The 27654-nt window shown below is 37.9% G+C and overlaps 1 protein-coding gene across 4 annotated transcripts in view; it reads right to left on the bottom strand.

The window, feature by feature from the left end:
• The window catches only part of RAPGEF4 (Rap guanine nucleotide exchange factor 4), a 144170-nt gene that overhangs the window by 49566 nt on the left and 66950 nt on the right, over nt 1-27654 (bottom strand). For 2 of the 4 annotated variants that reach the window (XM_021552514.3, XM_021552518.3), the window contains 6 exons: nt 27527-27599; nt 26430-26494; nt 4247-4300; nt 3850-3956; nt 2092-2213; nt 491-674 (listed from right to left, as the gene is read on the bottom strand). In XM_021552514.3, coding sequence (XP_021408189.1) covers nt 491-674; nt 2092-2213; nt 3850-3956; nt 4247-4300; nt 26430-26494; nt 27527-27599 — 605 coding nt within the window. The remainder of the gene's footprint in view (nt 1-490; nt 675-2091; nt 2214-3849; nt 3957-4246; nt 4301-26429; nt 26495-27526; nt 27600-27654) is intronic. The other 2 variants (XM_021552515.3, XM_077785053.1) reach the window with 2 other exon arrangements.

Below are 27654 nucleotides of genomic sequence, written 5' to 3'. Positions count from 1 at the left end.
TGCTGTTGAAATGAGCTTGTGATCTAAACAGGAATGGAGCCTGGAAAGTATACAGATGGAAACAGAAAAGGAAGAAGTACTGGGTTAGGTGATTCAAAAATCTTTTGCTATGAAAAATGTTCTCACACTGTAGGCAGGGCCCACTCCTCTCACATAGCAAAGACAAACTTTGCCAATGGCCTCGAGGTAGCAGGATCCAGCCCTGTGTACTTGCCTGTCTTGAATGGTCCCTTATAAGTAAATCTTCAGTGAAAGTGAGTTTAACTTATTCCTTATTCTCAGTGTGTTTAATTAGCAGTAAAATATGTCTGCCATGGCCACTAAACTCTACCTGCTTAATGCTTGCCTTCAATGGAGGGTCAAACAGAGTTTATACTGGCTTTGAAGTCACTGTAAAGCTGGCTGAAAAAAAGGCTAATAATCAACATAGGTTTCTCTTGTTTCCATGTGACAAGGAAGACCCATAATATTAACTCATTATTCTGCTTACGGTTTCCTGAGAATCATCCTCATATGAGCATCTGGCCCAATCTGAGAGAGAAGCAGCATAGTATCCTGTAGCTCCTCATCACACTCCTTTTTCTCCTCCTCAGTTGGCAAAGGGGCATCTTCACGCTCATCATCCAAAAATCGATAAAATAAGTATTTGTCTTGAAAATGGTGTTCCTGGTCCACTGAAAACAACATAACACATCAAATACTGAATGCTCCTCAACGAAGCAAACTTTGTAGAAATCATGTTTGTTACAGATAGATTATTTAAGAAGGGAAAGAAAGCTACAGAAAAACTGTAAGAGCATGAAACGATTTCTTATGTTATGTATCATGAAAGGTTACACTTTTAAATTGTGTACTACAAATACTTTCCAAAAGGTTTCCATATAAGTGTGTTGTGAGTGTGTATAACACGTATATGTTTTTTATTAGTTCTGTTTTCTTATTGTTTCAAACTATTTCAATTAATCAAACAAACTACACTGGGGAAAATGGTTATACTATTAATTTCTAAGAGATACTCTCTAGCACAAACACTTTGCTCTACATGTTTATATAGCCTGAAAAAAGGTAGCAAAACCAACTAAACTCCTTGTGATATAGCAGAAATGTATGTCATCAAGGTATAACCCCAGGGCCAAGTTCATTGACCTGTGTCCAGGTAGAATAACTTAATGGAAGAACTGCCAAAAGACCTCTAAAGTAACACTATGATATTGCAAAGAACAAACCCTTGGTCTTCCAAGCAAGTCAGAGTGATGTGTTGAGTTGGATACTGTGATGCAGTTTGCAATAGCTTGCCCTGGAGAGTTCAAGAGAATATATGGTAGGAATTCAAGTTAGAGCCCTTAGGGTAAGGCAGCAGTAGAAACAATCTGCCTTCCCAGTATGGAAATTTCTCCCTGGCATATGGGAAGCACAACAGACAATAAATGAAAGTTTACTGTAATAGAGCTGCTCTTCTACATTTAATAAAAATGTACGTGCAAAGCTTCAAGTATGAATATTGCTTTAAAAACCTACCCTTTTGAGGGCGGTAATATCCTGTTACCAACTAAATCCTGCCAAGTGGAAACTGAAAGTCAATATAAAATGCAATCAGAAAGCTAATATAAAACACCAGATTTCTGCACTGGAATATCTGGTGTGCTGAATTTGGGAACCCCTCCAAAACCAATGGAAATCATTCCAAAATGATGGATCTGAGCAAACACAAATATCCACATTCACTTCTAAATATTGCAAATCTTTGATGAAGGTTTTATGTATGGTAATACCTCCCTTGCTTTTGGCCTGAGTGCTACCCAGTTCTAACTATATAAGCACAAGCCAGTGTACTCCTAAGTATAATTAGAGCTATCATTATAAATTATTCATTTATGATGCAATATGGTCGTAAACTAAAAAAGCACACTGGCAGCCAGATTCAAATAATCTTGCCTATGTGTTGCTCTTGCACTTATGAATGAACAGGCTGCTCTGTGGCATTTCTTTTAGGCTCATGATCCCTTTCTTTTTCATGAGAAAGAACTACAGAGGTGTTGATGTCACACACTGCCCATATTTTAGTCAAGATACTGATTTTCTTTATCTTACCATGGTTAAGAACACCTTCTTCCAGCAGTACTTGCCACATGCCAACAGCCTGGGTTCGTAAATGGACACAAGGACTTTGTTGCATCATCCAGTCAACTAGTTCTGTCCCCACACAGCATTGCCTGAAGGACAGACACAGATTGGAATGAAAAGGAAGCTAGCCAAGACAGAGACTGCACACAATGACTGCCAACAACAGTGATATCTTAAAGTCTCCATAGACTTAGTTAAATCTCCCTGCAGAAAACCCCATGTCACCCATGCACAAGCTTGAAATACTAGTGAAGGTGTCCAGTTTTGAGAGGATCACCTTAGCAAAACAAGTGTTTTGGGAAATGCAGAGTTCAGAGGATCTAATCAAGCCTGTGACACCTGGTACAAAACCTATAGCACCAGTGCAACAACCTCCAACCCATTTTTAAAAAGAAACATCTGTATACCATGGGATACCAAAAGCCTCATACTTTTCAGAATCTTGCATGAAAACAAAAAATTAATACTCTAAGACTTATGCCAATGCAGCCTCCACAGGAAGAGTGAGTGCTATGAGTGTGTTCCTGCATTTGTAACCAAACTTCTGTCACACTGTAGATGGAGACACTGTTTTTGGTACAGTGCTCCTAAGGCTCTCTCATGCAAGCTCTGGGCAACCTTGCACCTCCTGACTGACCCAGAGGCAGACAACAACAAGTTCTGGAGAACACCCTATAAGGGTTAAAAAAGCAAAAAGCTACATGGTCACTTAGTAAAATTCTTTATTGTTACACTCCCTAGCTCAGCAGAACAGTAAGAGTTTTCCCAGTTCTGTGTAAGAGAAAATGGTGCAGCTGTTTGGACCAGCACCGCTCTCTATTTATCATATATGCTCTTCTGTTCTTCTAGACCAATCAGCAATGTCATATTGTGACATATTCTTGAATCAACTCAAAAATGCCAAATACCTTTGTATATTAAATATTTTGGGCTGAAATATGGAAGATCAATGCATTTATTTCAAATGACAATCAGCAAAATATTGATTTACTATTTAGAAAAAGACAAAGTCAGAGATTTAAAAATATTTTTTACTTAAAAACACTCTGAATAATGTATTAGATATTTGATTTAAACATTAGGCACTAAAACAAACTGATTGTTTCTTAAGCCAATAATAGGTAGATCCTGGCACTTTGCAGGCAGATTTCTAGTCTACAATTCTAGTCTGCAGAATTCTAGTCTAACAATTGGCATTGTTATCCCACTTCAGCAAGACTGTGCTGCCACCAGCAGGAAGATTAGAGAGCCTGACAATACACTGAAAAAAAAAATTAAATAGAGCAGCAAATCTGCATCAGGAATGTTTCCCACCAGGTGAATTTTCAGAACGCCACAGTGAGCAAGACTGCTGTAGCAATCAGTAAAGGAACATAATATATTAATTAACTTTTCTATTATCTCTTACTGATATACAGACAGAACAGAATCTTCATTTTAACTTGGTACTACACAGAATATTCCAGATAACTATTCTATTAACTATGCTTTGGAAGAGTGTTTGTATGTGAATGCTCTGTTCACAATCATGGACTCAATTTCCAGTCAAATTACTTCAGAAAGGATTTACCAGGCCCATTAAAGACTGCATAACATCCAACTCAAATAACATCACAGAATAATTTCAGACCTTTTGAGACCTGCAAGTATGGTAAGGCATACATGACAAATCAGAGAATGGCAGGCATAAAAATTCAGAGACCTCTATACAATCAGCTCACACACCTGTAAGTCTTCAGATGGTATTTACGATCTCTTATCATGTGAGGAGCTCGGGACAGAATTGTATTTCGCAAAATCTTTCCAGCTCTAAGGATCTTTTCTGAAGGAACCTTGGTGATCATGGAGAAAAAGAAAGACCAAGAGACAGTTTTTAAACTTTCTGGAATCTCTGTACTGCTTTCTGCAAAACAAAACACAAATGCTCTTTCCTGAATTAAAAGTCCTCTTTCACAGAGGCTTACTTTTGAAGAGCAATGTAGTATATATCTGGGACTTTTAAATTTCACATATTTCTCACATCTAACAGAAAGCATCACCAGCTGATTCATATCACACTGCCGTGATAGTTATTTCCACTTGTCTAATGGCCTGGCTGTACAGCACACTTGTGTTCTATTACCTGCGTAATGGTTTTAGTAGGATGATGTGGGATGTGAGGATCAATAAGAGGTGTCTGAAAAATAAAATGAAATTAAATAATTTTTTTAAGGTTGACCAGAAAAATAAAGACTAAAGTAAAAAGAATGAACAAAAAAGCTGTAATAACAAATAATAATATGAATGTCCAAACTCTACCCAGGAGATAGGAATATATAAAAAGCTTCTGAGTGCATCCTAAAGGTAAACCTGGTTGTTGAGGCTCAGCAAATTAAAACAGTGACATGATATATGAAGATAAATAACAAATCTGTGCTAAACTTTGTAAAGTACTAATGAAATGGGCAATGGCTGAATGTCACACCAGATCTGAGAACACACAGGCATAGTTACCTCTTCCCCCCGCACAACAGCGTTCCCCCATACGCATCTGCTTTGCCATTCAGCCCCCCACCACAGAAATTCTCTCTTTCTTCAGCACCTTTTTCTATTCAGCCCTTTTCTCCCTTACAGCATAGCACAAGTAACAGGAATGGAGACAGAGCTCTTCTTCCTCTGTGTTTTATAAATTATCACTAGGCTGAGCTGGCAATCCTTTCATAGTCACTCTCTGAAATGCAGAGGCACCCAGGCCACTCGCAGGGACCCAGGCAAGGACTGGGGCTGGTGAAGAAAAAAGGAAAGAACAAAGCAAGTGGCTTGGTTCTAAAAAGGGAAGAGTGAAAGGAAAGACCATCGGGGCTCTACAGGGGAGAAGGAGAGAAGGGGATGAGAGAAATGGGAAAACAGGCACATAACAAATAGGTGAAAGAGGGAGACAGGGAGCACATGGCACAACACAGAGGGAAAAGGAAAGTGAAGGTTAAAGGACAGCACCAATGGAGACAAAGGAGAACAAGACTGAACTTCAGCAGCCACCTCAGAATGATGGGAAGACCTTTGGCTTATTGGGCCTGGTAGTTAACAGCATGGACCAAATTCACTTGGAGTGTGCGATGTCAGGAGACTCGACACAAGGGCTGATTTTGGCTGCCGCTCAGGGCTGGCCGACAGCAGAGCAGGCTGAGCAGAGCAGGCTGAGCACAGCTCTCCCACAAGGGCAAGACTCTGCACCTTGGCAGCCACAGTCCCCTCACACCTCTACGGCAAAGCCAAGGCCGCCGGGGCAGAAGTACGGTGAAACACGCGCCGTGTACTTCTGCCTTGAGGTACCGGTTTCCTTACACTGGGCATCTGTCCATTAGCTCCCACGGGATTTTAATGATGTGACAAAGTGCTTGTGGTTATCAAACACAGCTAAGAGCTAAAAATGCACCAGGAAACTATAGTGGGAAAATGAGGGAAGCATATGACAGAAATCAATAATCTTAACACAGAGGCCTGTGTATGGAAACCAATACAAAGTTCTTGTTTCTAGTCATACCTTACCAGAAGTCTCTGAAAAGGCCTATCAATACCATTAAAATGGGATTCCTGATTTTTCTCTTTTAAATAAGTCAACAATTTTTCATAAACTCATTTAAGTTCCAAATATTTCTATCCAGACAGAAGAGCAGTAGCACATCCCTCAATATTTCTTGGTTTCTGGAACTGTGTGGAATCTGCTCTAGTCTATATTTGCAGCTAACATAGGCAAAGAATAGCAAAAATCTTTTCAAAGATGCCTCTAATGAAAACAGAAACATTGAATAACAATCTCAAATGGGTATAATATCCTCAATCTAGCTTCCAGATTTTAATTCTAGTTAGGAATATACTTAGAGGAGAGATAAAACATGTAAGACAAAAAATAGAGGAGATTTTTAGATCAACAGACTAGCAAAAATAAATGCACATTTTTGTTCTTTGCAGTGTCAATTAAGTTTTAACAAAAATGCATAAAGTAATAGGTGAAAAACTGAACGTGGATTCTAATTAAAGCAGAATATAAGACAGCATTTGGAAGAAATCTGATTCAACACAGCACAAGAATCTCCAGAAGGCAGCAGGAAGGCTTGTTCACCTACATCCTGACCAGTACAGAAGGATCAACTGCAAAGACAGAACATAACTTGGGTGAAGGTGATCGTAAAATGATCCAGTGTTAGAACTTTACAGAAGGAAGAAAGAGCATCAAAGCAGACACAATGGACTAGGAAGAAAATCTCCCATAAAAACAGAATACTGATAGCTATATTCCTGGAGTGGGTTATGGGGGAACAAGTGTGAGGCAAAAGAAGTTAATGGGAGCGGCAGTTACATAAAGAAACCGTATTAATCAGACATACAATATATACCAGAACTTAACTAAAAAGGTGAAGTAAAAACTCAGCTAAAGAAAGCTCTTCACTGACATACAAGAAGGAAATACACAGAAAGGAGAAAGTAGGGGGTCTAGAGAAAGCAAGTATAAATTGAATAACAAAAAACAGAATTAGAAAAGCAAAGGTATAAAATGACAAAGACTTGCCAAGAAATGTCAAAAGGTAGATAAATATTCCATAAGTACATTAGTAGTAAAACAAAGAAAGGAAATAGTGTTGAGCTACTGTTTAACAGAAGGGAATCTATTTACAGATAGTTCAGGAAGGCCAGATACTTTTGATTTATTTTCAATCAATGTTCATTGGAAAGATCAGTTGCAGAGTGATGGTTAATATCCTAGTAGTATAGAGTAGAGTGACAGGAGTAAAATCTCAACCTTGAAAAAAACCCAAAACCAAAAATAAGCTGTTTTCAGATTGGCTTTGTAGAATTTCATGCAGGAAACTTGAAAAGCATGAAGAAACTTCAAGAGGGCTGAGTCCACCTTGGAACAATCAGAAGCCACTCTGGGTGTCTAAGGAAGGCAGCTGAAGACAGAAATATGAAAAAGGAGAAGCTGAAAAAATACAGATGTCAGCCTAAAGTCTTCCTAGAAAAAGTCCATTTGTTAAGCACCTGGAAAAGAACAGGGAGATGAGTCATATGTGACGTATATTAACCAGCAGCTCATGCCACAGTGATCTAACTTCATTATCGAGTAGCAACACTGATAGATTAGACAAAAAACACTAGATTCTCAACCCTTTAGTAAGGTTTTAGCACTTTCTCATCACATTTTCTCTTCTGCAACAGGCAGATTAAATTCCTACAAAATAGGTGCAAAGTCAGTTGGAAAAGTGCATTTTGAAAGTAATTACCAGTGAAGCAAAGTCAAACTGGCAGTCATACCAGAGGTCTGTTCAAAACAGCATTCAAGAATATACCACATCTGCTAATATTAAATATTAACATGAGATGAAGCAGAATATACCTTTATTGATACTGCAGGAGACTTCAGGATGGGAGGCATTGCACATAAATTGCAGAATAAGTTTACAATATGAAACAGTTGTAACATTGATCTACAAATGATACTTTTATGCAACACAGAATGATGACTATATTTCTGAAGTAGGCAGAATCAGCTAAATAAAAACAGGATAGGGAACAAGTGTCTTAGTGCAGTACCACAGAAAACTAAAAAAGGTTTATAATGTTTTAAATAGTTAAATATTAAACACAACTGAATAACATGTGTGAAAGCAGCAAATACTCTGCTGGAATGTAGTAATATATTAGATGCATAATGGTGTTCTGCTTTAGTTAGCCTAGGTAAGACCTAATATAAAGCACTGTGTCTCATTTGCCCACTACTCCAAAAGCATCTAAACCAGCTGGACAGAATTTACAGGAAAGCAACAAGAATAATCAGAAAGCACAACATAAATAATCAAAGTTGTTGAGCTAAGGAAAAATCCCAGCAGAGGTGTGATAAAAAAATCTTCAGATTTAAAAAGCCTTTGAAAAGGAGAAAGAAGTGGCCCAGTCCATCATGCAGAGAGCAGGAAATAATTTAAATTGCTCTAAGAAAGATTCAGTTTAGACATCACTGAAGCTTTCCTCACAGTGCGGACAGTGAGTGCTGGCAGACTGCCAGAGAGGTCTACACAAGGAAAATGTCAGACGTGACACAGCTGCAGTGTGCATGTGGCTTGGGGATGGACTCAATGCTTTCCTGATGTAGTTTTAACCTCACTACATGGTACTGAGCAATTTTTGAGGACACCTTTATAAGTTTAAAATGAGCTCAGCCCTGTGGTGGTGCTTAAAGTGGCAATCAGTAATAGAGCTCCCGGGGCAGTGAGCCCAAGACAGTCATTCCTCCTGAGGGACAATGCCACCATCGTCCAAAGACATGCCCAGCAAAGAGTCCCCAGAGTTACAGCCTTACAAAGCTGCTGCAGTGAGCTCTGGCTGCACTAATAATTAGCTGATATGCAATAAATGGAAACACAGGGCTTGGACTGAGTTTGATATAGAAAGGGAAGATATATTTCAAAGGCAGAGAAATGTAACATCAGTTAGTTAATAGGAGATACAGGGTTCCAGCAACAACTTTCCATCAGAAAAAAATTGCATTCTATAAGGGACAGTCACAGTTTGGCTGAAGACCTAGAATTGTTCTGTGGATCTTTACAATCCTGGATCTTTCATTAAGGATTGCTTAGAAAGCACTTTAAAAAAAAGTAGCCCTCCCTGTAAAACAGCAGAGAATGAGGAGTGTTTAATTCTTAACTTCTTAACACATCCTGGTATCTTTGAAGAATTAATGAAACTAAAGTACATACATGTGGAACAGAGGTCCTTGATGATCCCATTTTTCAGGACTTCTGAATAAGGGAAAATTTATCAGGCAAAGAGCTCACATAAGCAAGCCAATTACAATACTTTACAAACCATTATTCATCTCCTGACCACAGGAGTGACCAGTGTAACTGCTCTTAGTTTTTCTTCAGCGAGAGAGAAAGAACACACAGTTTGCTGTGACCTGCTGATCTTCCCTGTAGAGCAGGAGATCATATGGTCTGGAGGGTGGAGAAGGGAAAGCTGCTGGTTTTGGTAGGGGAAAGCAGAAAATTGTTATGAGAAACTGTGCTAAAAAGGCTTTTAGCATTAACATTGACAAACTCCCTATCTGTACATTTATGGATTCACATTTGAGCCATTCAAACAAGCCCTTCACAAAGCCAATCACAAAACTCCCTATTTAAATTGGGGTGAAGCAGAGAAAGTAATAATTTTAGCCTCCATTCCTTTCAAGATTCAAATATTTATGCATGAGAGCAATACCACAGATTTAAATAGGACTATTCATGTGTATAATTTTATGCACACATTTAATCTGTGGAGAAATAGGCCTTAGATTTCAAACTGCAGGGCAAGGCCTGTCTTTATTTTAATGTTTCTTACATCACTGAGCAATATGCAGACAAATAAATAATAAAATGAACAACAATAATAGTGACCTACCATGAGATCTGTATTTGTCAACTTATTTGAATCTGCCTAATAAAATCCAAGAACATGTCTTACAAAAATAGATTTTTCTATTCCCCTTGTTAAATAGCTGTAAAGGGATGTTTCTGAGCCTTTACATATGAATGAATGCTTTAGATCTACAGCAATTTGGATCTATAAAATCAAGTGATGAAGGGAACTTAATTTACTATTCTCAAATGCAAACCTAGGATATGTGTATTGCAAAGAACTAAGGTGAAATGAAGTAAAAGCCAATGAATATTTTTTTTTTTCACATGACCTCAGTGTAGCTCGTATCTGAACAGAGAACAAGTTTCAGTATTGATTGGAGTTAACCACAGCATGTTACCAGGGCGATCAGATAAACCTGTGCACTACTGTTGATCCCTTTATTTCAGCTGGGGAACTGAAAAGAATTGCAAGTGACTTCTGTTTTCCTGCTGGCTGTCAAGGGGATCCAGAACAAACAAAGGACAAAAGCCACACATGTGTTGAAAGGTGTCAGCAGCAACACCACAACACCACATCACTAAGAGAGGTCTGCTTGTTTTGCATCCTCAGTATTTACCACTATTGGTCATTTATGGTCTAATCCAAATCCCACTGAAATCACTAGGAACTCCCTAACTGATTCAATGAATTTTGAGCCAGGCCCTCAACAACTGATTCTCCTAAGTGTATTTCAGGGAGCAGAGCATCTTTAGCTCTTACTGGTTCCAAATGACTCCTGATGCCTACTGACAACTTACATTTTTGACTGACATTTTTGAATATCTTTGTATACATCTCCCAAAAGACTTCTAGTGCCCTATCTGGTTCACATGGGAAGAAATAAAATAAACAAAAAAACCCATTCCCACAATACTGGCAAAATTATAGCCAGCCAGTAGGATACAGCTAGCTGACAACTAGGCAGAGTCCCTCCCCACTGTCCTCCCACACAACTCTCACCATTCCACTCCCACCATTCTTCCTCAAACTTTTTGTAATGTCATCTATTTGTGCTACTTCAGACCAAAGGCAGAGATAAGAGTTCCAAAGATAGTGCAGAGGTGACTTTTTTTTCAAATACAGGCCATTACTTCCAGCACTACAGAATAACTATGTAACAGCAGAGCATACAGTATCACAGCTTTTGGAGCATACAGTATCACAGCTTTTGGAGTGCATGTTCAGCTGGAAAGCAGTCTTGGATAGAGTATCTTGAAATTAACTCCCTTGGTCCTATTTCCAGCTGAAGTGAAAGAGTGTCAATGAAGACTGCACCAACCTCTGCTAGGATACTACAGGGAAAACAATACCCTTATTGAATGCAGATTGCTGAATATGAGAGAAACAGCTGACCAAAGATCTCATCATAAAAAGGTCCTTTGGAACACATTTTTGTCAAAATTTGAAGGAAAATTTAATCGATATTGCAGGAGTTCCCCTGAGATGAGCTCAGTTGGTCAGAGCATGGTGCTAATAACATCAAAGTTGCAGGCCAATCTCCATATGGGCCATTCACTTAGGAGCTGGACTTTATTATCCTTGTGAGACCATCCCTTCCAACACAGCATATTCTGTGCTCTGTGACTATACTAACCTATACCAGATCTCTGGAGTAGCCCTATGGAGATTATGCTGCTGTACTGACCAATGCTTGTAATCAGAAAATAATCTATGTGATGACCTCTAACCCCTGAGGGTGCATGGTGCATAAGAAACCTTGGCACACTCCCTGCTCTGGGGACTTTCGATGGCTGGGACATGGTACCAGCACTGAGCTCTGGGTCCCACCCAGATTACCTTATTTAGTCACAGAACCAATCATAGAATATTCTGAGTTGGAAGGGACCCACAAGGATCATCAAGTCCAACTCTTAGATGAATGGCCCATACAGGGAGATTCAGCACACCCCCTCAGAAAACAAAACAAAACAAAACAAAAAAGGAAACAGAAATGCAATAATCACTCCTATCATGCTGTAAACAATTCATTCTCTGGGCTGGTTAACAAACATATACAATAGCTGAGAGAACCAGCTTGTGCTCCAGAAGACAGCATTGGCAGCCAAAAAGCAAAGTACCAGCTCACATCTTGTAATTGGAAAAGTCCAAAACTGACAATGATTAACCTCATGCCAAGTCTTAGGTAGGGGACTTAACAATTAACAAATACTTGGCAACTAACAAAGGACAAATTACTCAAGAAGATCACTTGTTTGAAAAGGACCAGTCTAGACAGTCTCAAATTGTACTACCAAAGGATCTTGAAGCCACCCACACTCACAGAAGACAACTATTCTAATTTCTTAACAAACATCTGTGAACAGCAAAATAGGAAGAATGGCAAGGTATGAATAGATAAGCACACAGTCACAGGATGTTTGCAAGATTAGGGAAGAAAATTATCAAATTCTAAAAAATCTTCTGAGTTTCATAAAGCTATAGCACCTGTAATCTAAACACCCATAATCTAACTACAAACTATCTAAACCAAGCAAAATAGCCTAGTAGAAATTGTCAGGGCCACTGGTTAAAGACAGCCCAGTTTTATTCTGTTTTTTTTGACTGTATGACCTTATATAAATTAATTAATCACAGTGTGTTTGATTTTCCTCTTTCTGGAGAGAGGAATACTAATAATTTCTACCTTTGTAAAATGCTTTGAATACTCTCAGTAAATGGGCTACTATCAAAATAGTCATAGTAATGATAACTGGTTTAAAATCTGTATTTTTAAATGTAATACAATGTGAAGACTATGCTGTATTTTAAAATACATTCTAAAATTGCTTTTCTTTAGTAGTCTACATTTTTTAATGCATAAACAGGAAAATGTGTTCTTTAAATTCTCAAATATTCAGCATAGCAAATTTATTTTAGGAAGTTAAATTGAATTCACATTATTAACACTTCTACAATGTTTCCTTGATAAATTATAAATGTCCCTCCTTTTAACACAAAATTATTCCGCCATTACCAAAAATGACACTTCACGGTGAATGTCAAAGGGAAAAAGAATATTGAAACAGACTATGACCAGTGCACAAAGCCCCCCAGAACACGGCTAATGATGTCTTATTTTCTCGTCATTTTTCTACTTCCCTGCTACAATGAAACAGCTGCTATAACTGCACTGCCCGCATTGAATAAAATGTCAGAAAATGCTAACTCTGCTGTGAGCATTCCCAATATTCTGATAGAGGTGTGACTACAGTTATCATAACGAGGTTCCAACCAGTGCTGTCAGGTTTTCTCTGCTCTGCATTTCTTTAACCTACAAAATAATAAAACATTTTTTTTTTGTCTCTCATGCAAACTACTGGTTTCTTAGTATCCATGGCTTTAAAAGTATGCTTACCTGAAATTACTTACTTCATTAGAAGCAAGCTATAATGACAAAGACTTTAAAAGTACAATAAATATTAGGTAGCAAGTTTGCCAGTTTTTAAGGCCTGTCTCTCATGCATGCTCTAGACACACAGCATCTATTCAAAAGACAGCTGAAGGGATGTTGAAAATTAGTGAGCTTCTGGAGGATTTAACCCACTTCCTTCTAGATACCTTTTTGACTTTGGCAAACATCTCCTATCTTCAAGAGTCCCAGAAGGTACTCTGTCTAGAAAACAGGATTGGATGGGCTCTCCTAGGTTTCAATTACATCCAGATGCCAGAACTGCCTTCTGAGGACGAGGTAGTGAAATTTTAGATTAAGTGATTTCATGTGAAACATAAGGGTGCCAAAACCTGCATGGAGGTGTGAATTATGTGTGAAACTGTGAACCTGTTAAAATTAGACCAAAATTCTTGACTTCACTGTAGTCAAAACACTACCCAAGTGAGGCAAGAGGACCACTGGCTCCTGGGTGACAGCAGTTTATGTATTGTGTGATTCCCACTAACCATTTCACCGCTGAGTGACTCAATCTCTCCATGGTAAAACAGGAACAACAATGTTCACTCGCAACTTCAACAAATGATGAGAGTAAGCAACTGAAAACACTGCTGAATGCTGCAACTGGAATCTTGGAAGTCTAGTGTCTACAAATTCATGCTGGGAACTTTAAAATTATTTTGAACACAGAAAGAAAGAGTCATCAAAGTGAGAGAGGGCTAGAGGACATTGAAGGCTACCTCCTCAATTCCCTGGGGAGGTCAGCAACAAGGTAAAGCCTCTGACAAGAGGGCAAGCGAAGTTAATTTAACCCCGTTTTATGCTTCTTCTGGTGACTTCATGTTCCTTATTCTCCAGGTTCAGGACCATGCATTGTGTCAAAGTACATGAAATGATGAAACATTGAAGGAGTGCAGCACATGAGCCTCAGAGTCCAGCTTCCCTATCGACTCCTTTTTCTTCTTCCTGCCATCTTTTTCAGAGATCATTTTTTGCTAAAAATAAAACTGAGAAGGAATAATCTAACAATATCCAGTGCAACACCTTCTGGTATCCTACATCTCAGGAGATTTTTATTAATCTATATTGATGTTTTCCATCAACATGGAATATATTTCCTAAAAAGGTAAATGGTTGTTTCTGCTGAATATGAAAATAAACAGAGGAAAGAAATCCAAAATTGATGGCTTAATCAGAACACATTTTACAAAGAGCACAAACACTCTTTTTTCAGCCAGGTACTTCTCTACTTCAATGGTTTAAAGTCTTCTGTCATAAACATTAAAAAAACCCATCAAGCACTGGTTTAATTTACATATTTGTGTATCAGTGGAAAAGATATGCATTCTGCTCTTGACAAACATCCACAAAACAACCTTCTTATCTTCCTTAAAACTTCTATTTCCCTTGATGTCTACAAAAGCTTGTCAAAGTGGTGGGTGTTGATGTGTTGAACCATGCTACATACCCTATCTAATCCAAGTTTCTCAGGCTGTGTAGGATAAGGGCTTTTTTTTCATTTTATGGTCAAATCCAATTGTGGTTTTACACATTTAACTAGCATGAAAAGAAGCCATAATTCCTGTATTAGTTAATCAGTTCATTCGGTGCTCTTTAGAGTGTCACTAATGGCATTGATTAAAAACATACAAAGGCATTTGGAATCAAATTATTGATTTGAACAAGACAGATCAATATGTTGTTTTTCATATTAATTCCATAGTGCATTGGGAATAATCAGTAAATAAAATAGCGATATTGACTGAATGTGCATCTGTGCGAACAGTAGATATTCTCTGATTAAATAGCAGAAGAATAATACTTTTCATTTCTGACAATTACAACAAAATAATATTTCAATAGGACAATAATAAATATTTCATATTTCCAAATTTGCTTCTTCTCTCTTTCTAACTTTCTACAATTTGCTGCTGCCTAACTTGCTACTATATAAAGCAGGCCTGTTCACATTTTTCTTATTTTGAATTTAGCTCATTTTCCCTCATTAACTACTTGCTGAGAGACAGACATTTCTAAACATACTCTGAGATGCTTCTGTTGCTAAATGAATCTTTATTGCAACTTGAGAAAAAAACTGGCTCTACAAATGCACACAGAACACTGCAGTAATTAAACCAAGATGGGTAAGGAGAGGCAAAATTACTCCACCTGACATTTTCCCCAGCTAACATCTCTTTACATACCAATTCACCACAGCATGTTTCTGAAAGAGATGACCTCTTTTTACCTCTCTCAGTATGTAGCCCAAGCTGTGTAAATTCTGTGATGTCTGGCTTTTAGGGATATCACAGAACCGCCCCATCCTTATGAAAAAAAAAAAGAACACCTATTATATGTATTTTGTAATTTATCCTCTTTTTCCCATTTCTCTTCAATGTTGGTATTGATTTCCATATTATTGATAAAAGTATTGTTTTGTCCAGCTGAAATTCTGTCCCTGCCATCTGTCAACCACTCAGCCCCTTTCTAAACATAATCTCAAATCTTATTTGGTTTAATTGACTTTCAGTGACTCTTAGTGGGTTGTGTAAAGGATAAAAACTGTTGCACCACATTAAGCAAATAATGAAAATTAAAATCTGGTGTGAAAATGCTGTTCTAGAGAAATTTACTTACTGTAATCCAAATCAGTTTGCCTAGAAATACTGAATGTAGACAGAGTATTCCCAGCTAACTTGTGTTTAAAAAACTCTGGGATTTCTGTAATAATGTAGAAATCTTCACCTTCTCTATAACAGTTGGATAGGAGACTGTCTTGGGGAAAGGAAAAAGCATCCTGCCCTGAGGAACTTCTGTTATATTGAAGGCCAGTATTATCGCAGATTGTCCAGCACCTGTACTGTCACAAAGTCACTTTTCAGGCAGAAATTCAGGTTCTCTACCTTGAAACACACAGCAGAAAAGCACAAAACAAAAAAGACAGCATTTCAAGAACACTGACTGGAACACTGAAGTAACTGAACAGAGTAAGTAGCATTCAGGAGTTCTAACAAGGTAGCCCCTGGTCTCCTCTCCCCCAGTTTGAAGTATACCAGGATGACAGGAGAGACATTCTATAACACAGGCCCAGGACTGCTGTGGCAGTGGCCATATATTTACAGCACAAGGAACGTCAGAAACCTTACTGTTACAGTTTTGTCAACACAGGTTTTCCAACATCATCCTGGAATGCACAGCAGCTAATGCTGACACTGAGCAGAATCTGAACTGAATCAGGGGAAACAAAAGGGAAAGGATCCTTTATCTTGTGGATCCCTACAGTTTTCTCAGTCAAAATAAGGAACCTTGTTCAGCCAGTGACAATAGGCACTTCTCAGGTTTGCTTCTCAGTGTCATTTGGAATAGCAGCCTGCAGACTACTAGTTAAAAATCCCTAATCTAGACTAGCTCTAAACACAATTAAGACAACTATAGAGGATGTAGGGAGAGGGGAACAAATATATGCCTGTCTCTATATACTACAAAAGTAACAGGAATACATTATATAAATCTATATTTATATACAGGAGACTGAAATCACAGAGATTCCTTTGTAATTTAGCAGTGAAATGCAAGAGAGCTGCAAGCTGGCCTGACAAAGCAATTCCCTGCCAATTCTCCCTCTGCTTCCTGCTCAGCTGATGCAGGCAGAAATGCTGGCTCTGGGGCAGGAGAGAGTGTCAGTCCACAGCTGTCAGACTCAGCAGAGCCTTGTGCTGAGATCAGACATTTACAGCTGCAGACAGATCACAGCAGTCTCAAATAGGACCACTGCCTTCTTGAATCCCACACCCAGGCCCTATCCTGTAGTTTGTACTGGCCCTGGCCAGGAAGCTCATTTTCATCCAAAACTGAAGAAAGTTAAGTCTAGAAAAAAGGTTTATGTTCTTCTGACAGTTCTACTCCCTTACAAGAGGCTAGCTAGAAGAGAGGGCACACACAGCCGGGCACTGACAGAAGTGACATAGGAGAGGGTACACAGAAGAAGAAAAGCCCTGCAACCCTGGTGCAGGACACTGGAAGCTGTTGTGGAAGGGCAGCCACAGAGCCATGGCTACTCCTGGGCCCAAATGTGCTTGCTCTGGGAGCCGATGATCCCAACATCTCCCGGGTGCACAGCCACTCTCCTACTTCTGCTTCTGGAGTCACTGCCCAGGAGACTTCAGGGTGAGCTGGGTCAGAAAATAATTTGGGAGAAAAGTAACCACCTGAGCCATTCTGCAAAAGGCTACAAGGAAAGAATGGCACAAGAGAAGAGAAGGTGTTCCTTTAGGCTCCTCAGATTCTTGAAGTCAGTTACTATAAAGAAAGAGGATTTACAGAGCAGTACTGGAGGTTTATGGAGACATAATCATAATTCTCCTGCTAAGGTACTGGCTTTTCCTCCATCCAGTTCATCTTTGTGGTTATTAAACAAATTGGTTATAAATAATTTCATTTACTAAGATGAAAACAAGTGTGTCTGAGTAATCCTAATAAAAGCAGTATCAATCTGTATTGGAAATAAACCGGGTTTTTTAAAATTTTATTTTGGAGCCTAAATTAAGTATTCTTTTAATTTCAATTTTTTTTTTTTTACTATTCAACTCAGCGACATGTATTTGTATTTTCTCACTAACTGCTATCTTTAATTTTAAGACAGCTGAATCACTGATGATGAAGTACACAAAGATCAAACACGTTCAGAGTCTTGTGCCAAGCCTTTTTTCAGAAGGAAATTCACAAAGAGAATAAGTAATGAAAGTCATAAATCATAAATACCTCAACAGCACTTTCTCCTTAACCATCACAGGTGCTAAGAGCCCCAATTACATTTTCAGCTCTGCCATAGAGATCTGACATTTTTACCTCTGCAATTCTGACTTGGAATGGCTCTCAATGAGCCCCACAGACTGGACACTTGTGGTGCTATTTGTGTGCAGCCAGCACAACAGGCTTCTGCTCTTGACTAGCTAACACAAGAGAAAGAACAAAATCATTGGACAGCTTTTTCCCACTATTTATTAACCTCTCAAATTTTTGTCATCCCTGCACAAGAAAAAAAGATGCTGCTAAATGATCAGATCAGACACATTGATTACTTCTTACCGGCTCAGAACTATAATTGACTTTGTGGAATACCAATTTCCAGCATGCAATGCAGGACAGGCAGTCAAAATGCTTTGTGAGAGACAATATGAGTGACTAGAAAGAATCTGATTTTAAGATCCCTGATCCAATTTTTCTGCCAAACTTGAGAAAATAATTACAAGATTCAAAAAAATTCCTTTTGCTGTTTCAAATATAAGTGCCAAATGTGTTACTTGTATACGCTTGACTTGTCTGAAGATATGAACCTTGAAAGGGACTATCTTTTTTCTCAGTATAATTACCCACTCTTCCTGCCTTTCAACTGCAAGAGATAAATGGAGCATATGTGCATGTTTTTTAGGGGTTGGGAAAGAATCTCAAAGAAAATACGGTCAAGAAGCAAGAGTCATCAAATGTGACTCCACAATACATATTCTCAGACTGCCCTTGCCAGCACTGGCAGAGAAGGTAGTAGGCTGTGTTCTCAGACAAGTGGAACTCAGAGTGATATTCCTGTGGAAAGATGGTCCCACACCTAATCCACAATAATTTACAAATTTTAGTATTTTCTAGGAATTTATGTAATTTTTTCCATTATTTAGGTTATTTATGTAAACTGCAATAGCAACACTCATTCAGCTAAGGCAAGAGAAGTCTGAAAGGAAAAATGTCTCTTTAGCCAAAATGCCTTCCCTGTGCTACCCCAAGCACCTCCACCACCCTTTTGTGAGGTTATTCAGATGGGTTAGTACTTGATTACACTGATACCCTGAAAGAGGTCAGCAGCACAAGTCAGATCCCCTCCAAAATACAATTTTAACAAAGAAATATATATCACTTAGTTTTGCATATTTCTATTGATTTCTGAACTTCTCCCTTCCACTTTCAGCATGATTTAGGATTATCACACCAAGGATTGATCACAATAAACTCCTATAAGAAAATTCATTAGAAACATGAACAACCATGAATCTCATGCCTTATGATGTTCAAAGTAAACCAGCATATTTCTGTCTGATAGTCACTCTGTTTTTTTCTCTGACTGAAAGCTCTTTATAGCAGAGGACTCCATCCCTGCTTTGCATCAAAGCACCCAAAACAAACAAGAATTTCAAAGCTTTAGAATGCACACAAACTGTAATAAATTCTGAATAAAAATAAGAATAAAAATGAATGGCAACATAAGTGGAGAGCATCAAAATAACAATGAATACATTTTAAGGGGACTCTTCATTCAAAAAATACTGTGGAGATCATATACATTAATATTCAGATCTAAAAGTCATGAAAATAAAAACTCATACAGGTTAGCTCTAGCACTGACTTGAGTACACAGATTATTCTGCTGGTAACAGAAGTCTCTTTCCTTCCCATACCACTCATTTTTCAGCTTTTCACTCCTCCTTTAGGATAAAACCCACACTACCCTGACTTGGATCTTGCAGGTAGTTTCACTGACTCAGAAAGTCATTGCAGCTCTCAAGGCAGGATACAAATGCAGACCCTTTTCCAAGCTCAGTGCTCCATTTCTGAGCCAAGGGCAGTAGCTGCTTCTGCAATGTTTTACAGAAAAGGGAGGCTTCCTCTTTAGGTGCTGACAACTCAACTGTACTATGATATTTGACACAAGTGACTATTTTTCCCCATTATTCATCTTCTTCCAAGAAATAAATGTGGCAATTTTTTACATTTTAAGACTGAAACACAACTACATATATTTAGTAGTCTCACATTACTGCTCTTAGAAAACAAGGATAAAATTTAAAATAGAGTATTCCTTTAGGTCCTCTAGCTTGAGAAATTCTGCCCTTGTTTCCAAAAAGTTTAATTCATCCACCAAGAGAAGTCTTGCCTCCATCTCTTACCACTCTCACTATCATTATAGGTAGCTCTATTTATTGATAGAATCACCAAAATGAAAACTCCTCAGTGAAAGAAACAGACAGAAAGACTGTAATTATTTCATCCAAATTCATGAAAGAGCTTCAGGAATCCTTAAAATTAATTATGTACTGAAGAGAATTAAGTTATCTTGACATGTACACATTGGACTAAGGATTCTCTTTCTCCACAGTGCCATGCTACTTGTTCCTGTACAGTACTAGATCAAATGAGAACCACTCCCCACATCTCCAGGTTTCATCCTGGGGCTATTCTGGCTAGTTCTGTATTGCTCTGCTCAGTCTTATGATTAGGCACAGCAGAAGAAACCATTTCCAGCAGAAACTGCCATTAAGACCTCCAGAATTCAGGGTACACAACAAAATCATGAATCATAGATAATTTCATAGGTTATCAGGGAACTGATTAGTGTAAAAGAAGATAGGGTGTTAAAAGCTTTCCTCTGAGGTATTGCTATTCACAAAGACATTCAGAAGGGAAATCTGCAGCTCTATATTGTCTACTTGGCTGAAACTGGAGATACCTAACCTTCCATGGCAATTCTGCAACAATTTAGTTTATGGAAAGTCTACTTAGGAAAGTCATCAGACTTACTAACAATTTTGTTTACATTAAAGAGCTCTGCTGACACATCAAGACCTTCACATTTTTCATTTTGAAGTTCCTTACTAACATACGAAAAGCGTATTTTTCACAGACTCCTACTCATCTCATACTCCTGTCTTTGTATTTCCCTGCCATAAGCTGTCATCGTGTGACTCATTGCCAGGGACTATATCCACAGCCTCTGCACTAGCCAAATTGTTACAGGCTGTGATAATAATTGAACCTTAAGCAAGTTCATCTACAGCAAAATGAAGAACTTGAATAAACCTCTAGGCAAATTAGTTTCATATATGTGAAACTGGTGCCAAAATATCAGAGTAGTCCCGAAAATTAATGGGTACAGTTAGGACTGCACAAAGACATTATTTATAAATATTTGCATGTAGTGCTTTCATGGAATCATTTCAAAAACAGAAAACAAAAGGGAATTATTTTTTAATCCTATGCAAATATTGTATAAGAGAACAGGCCAGTGAGAATAGAAATTAATGCACACGTATCACTGGGCAGCTACATAAACCCTCCACACAGAAAATAAGTCACCCTTTAACACAGTTTTCACGTGTATATTGGAGATGGTACAGCTTTCAAACAAACATTTTGCAATTGCACTTTGGTAGAACTATCCTGAACTCTCAGTTCGGGGTTTTTTTTTTGGTTTTTTTTTTGGCTCACTATTACATCAGAGCATGTGAAACATATCCTTTACAATTCTGCTAATGCTCTAGCAAAGTCCACATTTGACAATACACTGGATATCTTAATAGGCTTTCCCTGTGACAATGGTCATCCAGGAAAAGTAAACCGAAATGTAGGGAAATCAGAAGTAAAGTGATTGTATTTATTTCTAGGCAATGTTGAAATTGCAATACTTTGAGGATTAACTCTTGATTATGTCCTTCTCTATCAATTCTAAGATCTTTATGACATAACTGCACATTAAATGCATTAAGAGCTACTAAAAAGAAAAATACTGTTTTCACAATCACCCCAATTATTTAAATACATAAAAATCCACATAGTATCTACATCTTATTGAAAATTCAGTAAAGGAAAGGAATCTATATTTTACCACATAATATTAGCCAGGAAAGAAGACATATGAAAAGGTGACTTTCACAGAAATATTGCAGCACAATCTATAGGAGCTATGGCATACAAAATACCCTAAAATAAATCACTTCAAATATAGACTTCTAGTCTAGAGAATTTTGAGACATTTAATGAAAAACATAAAGGGGATTTTTCAACCTGTAAGCTTCACAAACTCAGTCCATGTGTTTTTTGAATATTACTTCGTGCACAAGGGGGAGCTCCTGCAACTCTGTATCACAATAAAAACCTGAAGACAATATGGGGAACATAAAGGAAATACAGCATAAAAGATTTCAGAAAAGAATACATATTCTTCATCCAATAGTATGAATTACTGTATGAATTTACACAACTTAATCTGCTTTTGTCTTCTGTGTTCAGCATGGATTCCTCAGTACAAAGGAGATGAAAAGCATTTTCCTCCTTAAAGGATGTATGGTCTCAATGAAGAAGGAGCAAACTTATGTATGTTTTAAACAGTCACTGAGGTGAAGCTGTGCAAAAAGAAAGGTAGCATGGTTTTTGAGGTAAGGCGTTGTTTTAATGTAGTATGTCACAACAAAAGGCATCTGAGCAGGTAATCAAAGTCTGTACCATAACAAACACAGATAAGAGGACTTCATTAGCACTGCTCAGTCAGCCCGTTTTTGAAATACTCTGCTTTTGAGCACTTAATTTTTTAGCCTTCCTTTCAAGCAAAATTTAGTGTGGCATATTAAGGATATGGGGGTTCTTTCAGCAAACTGCATTATGAAGATTCCATTATGGAAAAGAATATAAACCTTCATCTTCAATCATTAGCAATTTTTTTACTATCTACTACTTGAATAAATAACTTACAAATCATACATTTCTCTTCTTTCTGTGTATAATTTCTATGTTTTCAGGCATCCACAATTTGCAAAGGAGTTTAAGACATTTGCTGATAGCAAAAACCATTCAGCACTGCAGTCCACAAGAGAGTGGAGATTCATGCTCTCAATGAGGCTGTGTCCTCTGTTCTTACCCATATTAATTCCTTTGTCTCCACAACTCATTCCTCCAGTACCCTCTTCTTTCAAACTATCTTAGATCTCCATGGCCAATGGGCTATTTCTTGTTCCTACTTGGGTACCAGTAAAAGGTCTAAAAGAACAGGGGAGACAACTCTGGCTTTCAATCAGTGTCTCACTTTGTAACAGTCAAAATACCACTCTAGCAACTAAAAGAAGCCCTTGAGAGAAACCCTACACGGTTAAGCACTGAGACAGGAAAGCTCAAGCAACCCAGCAGCAAACACAGTGCTGCAATTCTGCACATAAAATGCCCACAGCCTGAGTGCACAAATTTGCAGTGAGACTGCCCCAAGCCTCTGGTGAGCCAGTTTCAGCTGACATTTTTCAATGTTTAACAATACGGTTATTTTCTAGGGGCTCACCAGTGGTACTCCTTACTGCACCAACAAGCCCCAAAAATCAAGCTTCTAGTCCAAAGGACAGGATTCCCAGTGGATAACTGGAAAAAGCTATTTAGTATGTGCTATGTATTTTCCTCCAGCTCAATGTCAGACAGGTTTGATCCATTTCAATTTAAAAATCAGCCAGAAGCATACTCTCAGCATGGTGAATTCAGCATTAACAGTGAAAAAGTGGCCAAATTGTAAGAAGAGAGTCCTGTAGTGGGAAGTATCATGCAACCCTGCTGCCAGCTCTGCTGGTAATATATGGAACCAGGATCACTAAGTATTCTGTCTGCATGCTGGAACCCGGCCTCCCCTGTGTTCTAAGTACTCTTCTGTATCTTTTCCAAAAATGTATTTGAAATTATTATTGATTTTGTAATTTTGTCTTTAGGGTTACATTCATCTCACATATGCAACTCTACCCCATGGGAATTTTCAAAAATTAGAGTGAGAGAGCCCAGTGTACAGATATTGCTCTGTCCCAGTTAAAAAGATTGACGTTCTGTCATTTTCCCTTATGTAAGACAGCATAAAATCTACTTTGTTTCCATTCCCCAAAATATAACTGGGGACAGTAATATACTCCCTCTCAGTATTTTATGCTCAATTTAACTGCTATATTGCATTAAATGATGTGCAATAATGTAACCTCAAATGCAAATGAATTCACATTTGGTAAAAAGAATCTCTTTGTTGCTTTCTCCTAATATAAAATTTTTTGTAGATTTTAATGAACTAGAAAAACCAAACATCCCCATATGGTTAGAAAATTCCAAAGCATGTATTAAAAGAAAAATCTTATGTTACTCATCAAAAACTAATAGATGTGACAGGAGATAAAAATTAAGCTATGAAGATGAAACTCAAATAATTAGCAATTATGGAAAAACATCTATTAGAGTACTTGTAAAAGACTCACCACAGGCTAAAAAAGAAAAACATGCATTTCATATTTCCAGAGTGGAATACATTATATTTGATCTGAAGCAAATTATTTACAGTTATAAACTTCCATGGAAAATGAAAACAAAACATACAGACTTTGAAATAAATGCATCATGATCAGAAGTACTGAAGATGTTATCTTTTTCTGTCTGAGAGTGTAAAGCCTTCTTGCCATATGAAAGATTTTGAGGAACTTTCTCTGGATGTCAGAAGGTTCCTCAGTCTTTTTCTGGACACTACAGAGGAGTCTGCAGGCCTCCCTGAGCTGTATTTAGTGCCTGCCTCATAGGTATCATTCTGGCCATCTAAAGCAGTCTAAAGATGTCCTGAAAACATTTCTCTTTCCTTGGATGAATGCCCTTCCTTGATGCACTAGTCATTTTGGGAGTCATGCATCATCCTAAAAATAGGCAAGTATGTAACATCTAGAAATACAGCACTGCTTTCTGATATCTTGATTTTTGGTTTTGAAAAGCTGGCAATAACTCTGGGAATTTGGCCCTGGAATTCCAGTAACTCCCTGATGGTTCACCAGACTGCAGGGCATGAAGGGCAAGAGACATTTTGTGTAAGCACTGTAACAGTTGCACAGTTTAATACTGCAGGAATGAGGTTTGCATGCAGTAAACAAAATACTCGTGTATTTACCTCTGCTGCATTTACCTTTCACTGAACATAATTAAAGAGGGCTGTGGTCATATGGAGAAAACAAAGAACTAGAATTCATGGACCATTTCTATGCTGTGTAGCTTCTTCCGCCACATTTGCTATGGGACTGTCTGAGCGCCTCCACGATGAAACAAGGTGACAAGTATTTGTCACTTTTTTACTCACTCTGCTTCTCTCCACAGAAACGTGTACAGCGTGGGAGGGAGAAGGATGTCTGTTTTATACATGGCTTGGAAAGGAAGATAATACGGTTTGCAAAGGACTTTGTTCTTGTAAAAGTCACTGAGCAGTTTGAGCCTGCCCTAGTCAAGTTCTGTCTCCTACCCAAGAAATTATTTTGTGCAGAAAGAGTCCTGTTGTGCTAGAAAAGCACAGCTATTGGCAAAGGTATTAATCATTAAATTTTGCTCAGTTTCTAAAATACTCTGTACCTGAGAGTGTTTACCACCCTTAGCTGAGCATCACTTCCCATCCCATAACTGGGGGGATTTTATCTTCTAGGGGAGACATATATTTTTACCTTTTTACCTTTACCTGTTACTTCTATCTGCTTCAAAAAACACAAAAATATAGTTTGAATTTTGCACCTGGTGTTTTCCTTGAGAAATCCAGAAAGACCCCTGACTTAACTCCAAGTGTACCACTGAAATGCCAATAACCTAAAGAAGCACTTAGACATAATTCATAACTGTTACATAAAATTCTTACAGAATTCAAGGTGATAAGTATCTAAGAACAATTACTCAGTGCATGGAAAAATATTTATGTTCCTACAGGATAAGGTTATGTCCAGAAGTAGTATAGCTAGTGAATAAGGCTCTAGGAAAAGGAACTGCATACTGTTACATGTATACCTTAAAAAAAAGCTAAATGTGACAATTAAAAAAGGTCAGTACTCTTGAGGAAGCAAGACAGACAGACAGGGAGAGGTGGAAATAGTTATTTTTGCATTAAGTAAACACACTAAAATATTCCTTGTCTTCATCTGCTGTCAAGAAATGCTTTTTGTGCAATAAAAATACCTGTAACCTTTTAAAGACATCACACAAATGCATCCAATTAAACTCCCATGTCTAGAAGGAAAGCATCCGAGCATCTGTTTATTACTGTAACTTTTCTACTCCTGCCATACAGAAATTCTAGAAGTTATCAATCTTTACAGCAATGCCTGAAACTATTTCTTCCCACTATTATTCTATATATATACTCTATCCTACTACTGAAACTGGCACAGAAATATTCATGAGTTCTTTCATGTGCATCCTCATCTGGAGAGGCTGAAGGCACAGAACTATTTTACAAAGGAGAGCTGGGATGTAAAGCTGCTCTCTGAACACAGGAGAAAATTCACCCTGAGCAAAGGGCCAGAACAATGCCTATGCATCAGTTCAGACTCAGGTAAGCCTTAAAATGGGATTTAATAATGAATTTTATGATCCACTGGTATCCACTGGTCTTGTCATAGTGCTGCTTTTCTTCCTTATCCTCAGCACTTTTCCAACAAAGACTAAGAAAGCAGACTGAAACATAAACTTTGGTAGCAGTACACTTTGTAATAATTCTAAACCAGCTGCTTTCTTCAGTTAAATGATACAATATCTAAGGTATTCTTATAATTTGTATACTGTACTCAAATGCATCAACCACATGCTTGCATTTGCACTCAGTTATTTCCAACAGAATGCTGAATACTTTTACATTTTTCATAACCAAATTCCACCTCCTCTAGGAAAAAAAAAAAAAAAAAAAAAAAAAAGGCAAAACTGTGGGATTTACCTTATTACAATTTTTAGAAACTTGGCAAAGAGCACTGTTTGACATACTGTCTTTATCTGGCATTCCTAAAAAAAGAATACAGAAAATAAATACATACTGTACATTCTTTGAGTGACAGTGAAAATATTTGTTAGTAGAACAGCGAATTGAGGGTTCAATACTTTGATAACATACACATTAATCTGCAATTTTTAAAGAGCAAAACATTTATTCAGAAAAAAGTTTCCTACAGTGAACACAAAAAGAACAAAAAGTTAACTTCAGTCAGTATTTTAAACAGCTTGTTAAGCACAGTTCTTTTTCAAAATTTAACATCTGAAGCATGTATACAGGAGTTACTTATAATTTTTCATTTAACATTATCTCAGTGTCTCAGTACCTGACAGTCAAATGTGACATTGAGCTTGCACTAATCAGCATTGCTACGCTATTCTATACTATTATCTTTCAAAGAAAACATAGGAGACAAAATTTGCAGATCCAATTGCTAGCCATCAGACACAGTACTGCCTGGCATCATGAAAATCCCTGGCAAATAAATACAAGTGCTTTGATTTACGTAAGGCTGCCCTTGGATTTATGCCTACAGCACTATCCCACAGCTTGACAAGCTCTCATGAGGCAGAGACATACCCAAAATTATTTAGCTATGTAACAAAGATTAGAGAGCAGCATGGTTACTGCAAGCTCAAGCACTAACCGAGATCCTCCAGCAAGTTGTGTAGCCCATCCTAACTAAAAAAATTGAAACAGTTTGTTATATTTGTTTTACCAGCAGGAGTCATGGCCATGTTCCATGGTTCATGTAACACAAGTGGTAAAATGCTACACGACATCATCCAGTATGTTTTAATCAACAGGCCTGGGTCACAGTGCAGATTTTGGTACAGCTCTGTGTACACTTGTACAAAGCTGGGAAGGCAGTTGGGCAAGTTCTAAAGTGTCTTCTACTACATGCAGTATTAATGCAGTTGTAATACCAATTGGAATTAAATTTTTAAATTTCAATACCCGAACATGGAAAATCTCCATCTTCCCTTTTCTTTCCTTTTCTCATTTGCTTGCCCACCACCTCATACCTAATCTCTCATACTTACTGTCATTGTTGGAGCCAGTTTCCATAACACCATAAGGAGGAGTGAGAAGTCCAGACATATACTGTCGATATTTCTGAAAGACAGCGATGGCACATTCAGTCAGGTACAGGTGTATAAAGCCAATCAAG

The sequence above is a fragment of the Lonchura striata genome, chromosome 8 (genome assembly GCF_046129695.1).
Source record: "Lonchura striata isolate bLonStr1 chromosome 8, bLonStr1.mat, whole genome shotgun sequence".
NCBI classification, from domain to species: Eukaryota; Metazoa; Chordata; class Aves; order Passeriformes; family Estrildidae; genus Lonchura; species Lonchura striata.
This window is presented reverse-complemented; position numbering and strand designations above follow the sequence as displayed.